At 37.5% G+C, this 6,217-nt stretch overlaps 1 protein-coding gene across 2 annotated transcripts in view; it reads right to left on the bottom strand.

The window, feature by feature from the left end:
• Positions 1-6,217, bottom strand: part of LOC107665072 (sulfhydryl oxidase 1-like) — a 45,254-nt gene that overhangs the window by 15,446 nt on the left and 23,591 nt on the right. For both annotated transcript variants that reach the window (XM_016455827.1, XM_016455826.1), the window contains exons 7-8: positions 2,199-2,333; positions 1,507-1,636 (exon numbers count right to left, since the gene is read on the bottom strand). In XM_016455827.1, the coding sequence (XP_016311313.1) occupies positions 1,507-1,636; positions 2,199-2,333 (265 nt within the window). The remainder of the gene's footprint in view (positions 1-1,506; positions 1,637-2,198; positions 2,334-6,217) is intronic.

Genomic DNA, 6,217 nt, shown 5'->3' with positions numbered 1-6,217 from the left:
ATTATCCCATTACATCAGTCTGCCTGCATTCTAAGCATCTTAATCTAAAGTACCAAACCTGTAAGCAAACTAACTGTGTTTAGCATTCAAGCCACTGTACAGATCTTCAGCTCAGAACACTTGAGTTTGTGTGTGTGTGTGTGTGTGTGTGTGTGTGCGCTTGTTCCTCCATGCCACCATTAATCTCTCCATGCTTTGCTTTAGTGGGGTTAAACACTTCCTCTTCACAGAGTGTCAATTAATGCAGCCAACGTGTCTGTTTAACAAGGCAGCTCAAAAGAGCAAGCCAAAAACAGCAAGGACACTTTGAAGAGGCCCAGCAAAGGCTGGAATACCAGAGGGAGCCGGGAATATTGACAAAACTAACCACAGTTAATGGGAGGCTTGCCCAGGGCCCCTGCCACTCCTCCAGGCATCTGTGTAGACCTTCCCCAGAGAGCCCTAAATAATCAGAGAGATTGGCAGAGCTACGCTGGACCGCTGCAAAGCCAGCGAAAGGTCATTGTCTCAGACCTCATCAAAGAGATCCATGGCATGCGTCTGATCTAGTAGAGCATGGCTCAGTAGAGAACATACAGGGAATAGAGAATTGAGTGAATCTGAAAAAAATAGTTTTAAATGAGTAATTTAATATTTTGTAATATTTCATATAAATTTTATAAATTTTATATATATATATATATAGGATTTTTATATGCATTGCATGTTTTTTTTAAGATAAGCAATCCCAGCCTAAATCATTTTCAAAAAATAAAAAAGAATATGGTAAAAACAAATGAGTCGAACAAATCCTTTAATATGAAAAGAAAATGAAAAAGGATGTGACTGAACAGAACATCACAGCAGTGAACAGGAATATCTTGGATGTGTCCTTAAATGTCTGAAATTAATCTAAACAACCTTAGCAGTTTTGTAACCTGCTGCTATGTAAATATTTTCAGCAATATTTCAATTGCTGTACCATGTTTGTCACAAGTACTGATATATTTTCACCCTAAATCACCCATATGACCATATGTTGTACTTTCTAAAACCTGACTGCTCTTATAATATCATTCAAGACTACAGACACTGAAAAGCTCTATGAGAAGGCTTAAAAAACACATCTTGGATTGAAATGTTCAGTGTATCTCCCTCTAGTGGTTTGTTTTGTGAACTGAAGTGATGTGACATGTGGCCAAGTATGGTGACCCATACTCGGAATTAGTGCTCTGCATTTATCCCATCCAAAGTGCACACACACAGCAGTGAACACACTCACACCGTGAACACACCCCCGGAGCAGTGGGCAGCCATTTTTGCTGCAGCACCCGGGGAGCAGTTGGGGGTTCGGTGCCTTGCTCAAGGGCACCTCAGTCGTGGTATTGAAGGTGGAAGAGAGCACTGAACATTCACTCCCCCCACCTACAATCCCTGCCGGTACGAGACTCGAACCCGCAACCTTTGGGTTACGAGTCCGACTCTCTAACCATTAGGCCACGACTTGTGTGTATTGATGTAACTCACCTTAGCCAGTACATTTATGTACTTTTTGAGTGCAATCAGATCATCTCCACTGATGCTGATGTGTCCAGACAGCTCTACACGCAGAGAGTAATGCAGCGCTGATTCCAAATCAGACATATAAACGCGTGTCCTACATGAATGCACACAAAAATATATGTAGGATTACAACTGTGCACAACTTAAATCATGAGAGAGTCCACATGATTCAGTAAACCATTTTGTTAAGACTTCAGCTACAATAGATCATTACTGAATAAAACATTATTACATTCTGCAACACTTAAATAAAACTTTGATTAATAAATGTTCAAGTATGGCCATATTTGAATATTCATGAACTACTGATCTGTTAAGTGTAATAAGACTTATTAAAAATGCTTGCAAAATTGAAATCCTCTAACATTTCAGTGAATTTATCTTATGTAAATAATTGTTACATTAATTGCATTTACATTTATGCATTTGGTAGATGCTTATATCTAAAGCGACTGACATTACATTGCATTACAAAGTATCCATTTTATCATTTCATGCATTTCCTGGGAAATGAACCCATGACCTTGGCGTTGCTAGCGCCATGCTTTACTGTTTGAGCTACAAGAATGCACTGAATTTAAATGATGCATCAATATGTAAAATAAATCTAAATGTGAAAATAAAATGACTAAGTATGTAAGTTTGTGTGCACTAACTTGTTAAATGGCCTCCAGTCCTGTAGAGTTGAGTTCTTGATAAGATCAGTGATGGGAATCTGAGGTTTGCCTGTCCGCACTACCCCTGGCAACCTCTGAAGGGCGTATGAGTAAAAGGTACGAGCTTCATTGAGTCTGATGGAAGAGCAGAAAGAGGAGTGAGGGCGCACAACCACTAAACATAACCTCAAGTGTGTGAAAACATGTGACAAAAGAATGTGGAGTAGGTGTCATGTCTGCCAGACTCCAGAAGAGCTGAGACTAGTCCATGTTTTTAGAGCTGCTGCTTGTTGAATCAGTTCAGTTTGGGACAAGAATTAAAAGAAAAATTCTGTGTCAGCCGCGCTTTGGTTTTCGTTCAAATCAAAGCGTGAATACACGTAGAAAACGTATCTTTGTGTCACGGCTGACACAGAATAGCGTACGCTGCTGGCGTTCAACAGATATTCTCCAAAATGGCGCTGCGGTGATGCGGAGAGACATAGAGGAGACGAAATGTTTAATAAAGTCGTTATGTCGTTCCAAACCCATAAAAGCTTAGTTCGTCTCCAGAACACAATTTAGATTAAATTTTTTATTATTATAACATTAATATAAATATTAATGTTATTCACAATTTTGGATGAAAACCGGGAGGCTTGTGACTGTCCCATTGACTGCCAAGTAAATGACACTGTCAAGGTCCAGAAAAGTATGAAAGACATCGTCAGAATAGTCCATCTGCCATCAGTGGTTCAACCGTAACATGGGGGTAAGTGATTAATGACAAAATTTTCATTTTGGGGTGGAGTATCCCTTTAAGGTTTGGGTCTGGATTAGAGTAGGGTCACTCTACATCCAAATATACCTACTTCCCTACAATCTAGTATGCAAAAGTAGTATGTCAGTATTTATAAAAAAGTAGATGAAATTTGAACTAGCGCAGATGTAGCATGTCCGGATTGCATTCAAATTAGATGCATACTTACAGAACATAACGGGTCAAGAAATACATTATCAGCTGCATTACATACTTTGATAGTGTGTGATTTTGGACATAGCTTTAAAGTTACAGCTGGTAGTAGAGTTATAGACAGGAAGTGAGGGGAAATCATTTGTGACTAGAGAGATCAATATATTAGGCAGATTAATCAACTGTTGTTTGAACATTTTGAGATTTGTTGTTTAGTTCATATTTTGAATTTCACAGAAATTCTCATAATGAGGGATGAAACAGGGTACCCTTACTTTTGCTGAATAACTGAAGTATTACTCTGCCTTGGTGTCAATCCAAAAATATACTGACAGCCTTATGGATGGATGAAAAAAGCACTAGTATTTTTCAGTATAAATTTCAGATTTCATATTACTTCATATAACATGAATTTTAAGTAAATATTACCAAAATAAATAAAATATTAACAAACAATAAACAAGTCAATGGAGTGGTACAGAAATGACAATGTTTCACTTACAGTATAAATGTTCATTTCATTTTTATACCGTTCAATTTTTCAAACATTTAAAAAAAGTTTCTCATGCTCACGAAGACTTCATTTATTTTATTAAATATATACAGTGGGTACGGAAAGTATTCAGACCCCCTTAAATTTTTCACTCTTTGTTATATTGCAGCCATTTGCTAAAATCATTTAAGTTAATTTTTTTTCCTCATTAATGTACACACAGCACCCCATATTGACAGAAAAACACAGAATTGTTGACATTTTTGCAGATTTATTAAAAAAGAAAAACTGAAATATCACATGGTCCTAAGTATTCAGACCCTTTGCTGTGACACTCATATATTTAACTCAGGTGCTGAAGGGGGTCTGAATACTTTCCGTACCCACTGTATATATATATATATATATATATATATATAAATTTCTTAATATATGTGGATTTTTTAGGATTCTTTTATTAATAGAAAGTTCAGAAGAACAACATTTATTTTAAATTGAAATCTTTTGTAACAAATCTTTTACTGTCAATTTTGATCAATTTAATGCATTCTTGCTGAAAAAAGTATGACTTTAAATAAATAAGTCACAATATAAGGTCCAATTCTCACTATTAACTAAGTATTAACTATGACTTTTGCCTCAATAAACTCCAAATTTGCTACTTATTAATACAATTCTGTCCTATCTACATATTAGTCCTCTGATGTCCGGTGTTCCCTTTTTTTCCTGTATTCTGTCTGACATTATCCTCTGTATTATTGTTTTTTTTGTTATCTTCACCTATTGGATGTTTATTGTAAAGTTTCCTTGAGCTCTGGAAAGGCGCTACATAAATAAAAATAAAACGTATTAATAGTTCGTAGTTGTTAAATTTAGGTATGTTATGTAAACTATGGTCATGCAGAATAAGCTATTAATATGTGATTTATAAGTACTAATAAGCAGACAAAATGCTAGTAATATACATGCTAATAAGCAACTAGTTAATAGTGAGAATTGGTCTCTAAACCGAAGTGTTGCCAAAATTTTTTACTGATCTTATTTTATTAATTGGCTTTATATCTGCCATTGAGCCAATACAGTCTATCAGTATTGGACATTGATATACTCATATTTGCAAACCACTATTTCACTAAGTTAGATGCGTTTTTGAGACAGTAACCTTTTTTAACAATTCTAGAAATTGTCTCCCATGTCTCTCTTCTCCTGTTTTCTACTATCATCTATTCACCTTTCTTCCTCAGATGAACAGATGGTGGGTGTGGTGTGCTGATGAGATGTCATTACTGATCATTACCCTCTTCACTAACCCTGGCAATCAAACACCACTGTGCATTCCTGCGTCTCCAGCACAGGAGGACACACACTCCCTCATCTACCCAAGCTTCAATCAACCCTCACCGGAGAGATGGGGCGAAGCTTGAGGTCCCCAGGGTCTGACGGCACGCTTCTGAGACCACCAGGACCCGAGATGGTGGAGATAGCATGTGTGCTTATGTTTTTGAGCATGCTACACGAGATCAATCACGCATTCAGACCTGACGGGACGCCATCTGTTGCTCTGCAGAGCAGGGACTGCTTGGCAGGTGAAACGCAGAAAAGGAGCACCATTGTTTCGCCGTAGAAGATTAAAACCCCCCTCAACACACCCATGCACACCATCAAGCAGGACGGAAACAACATAAACCAACCATAAATCATTTCTCTCTTGCCTTTGTCATCTAAAGGGCCCCACACCCATGCCAAGTTATTTTTCTCAAATAAGCATAACAAAGCCAGCAAACCTCTGATTTATGCTCCTGGTTAGAAATGATTATGAAAGCTCTGTGATCTTGAATAATTGCATGTATTAAAATTCTGTTGTCTCATTAACATGGCCAGATGTTGCGGGATTTTTCCTGCAATGGCTAATGATCATAAAACTGAGAAGACGAGATCAGGCAAATGCTAAATGCTTAATTATAAGAATCTAAGAGTAAAATGCCTCGACTCTAACTCATGTTAATGCACTATGAAAGAGAGATTAAAGGTGAACCGTGTAATTTCAGTCCCTCCAATACAAGTCTATGGGATTTTTTTCAGCAGTTTTATCAAACACCAGGCCAAAATCTTAAAGGGGTCATATGATGCTTTTTTAAAGATCATTATTTTGTGTATCTGGTGTAACAGAATATGTTGACATGCTTTAATGTTCAAAAAACACATTATTTTTCAAATACTGTACATTATTGTAGGTCCTCTATGCCCCGCCTCTGTCAAACGCTTCGTTTTCTACAAAGTCCCTCCTTCCGACAAGCGCAGTCTGCTCTGATTGGCCAGCTGACCCAGTGCATTGTGATTGGCCGAACACCGCAAGCACTCGTCGGAAATGTAACGCCCCTTACCATAATCGCAAGCTTCATCTTTCAAAATAAATGTAAAGACAGAGCCGGAAAGGGGAACAGAGTCGCGTGACAGACACAGTGATGAAGCTGGTATGTGTTTGTGATGTGACTCTTTCACTCTCACTCTCACTCACTCACTCACTCACATTTGAACAGTCAATAGCAAATACTTAATCTAATAACAAAACAG

Source organism: Sinocyclocheilus anshuiensis, unplaced genomic scaffold, assembly GCF_001515605.1.
Source record: "Sinocyclocheilus anshuiensis isolate Anshui unplaced genomic scaffold, SAMN03320099.WGS_v1.1 scaffold555, whole genome shotgun sequence".
Taxonomy (NCBI): Eukaryota; Metazoa; Chordata; class Actinopteri; order Cypriniformes; family Cyprinidae; genus Sinocyclocheilus; species Sinocyclocheilus anshuiensis.
This window is presented reverse-complemented; position numbering and strand designations above follow the sequence as displayed.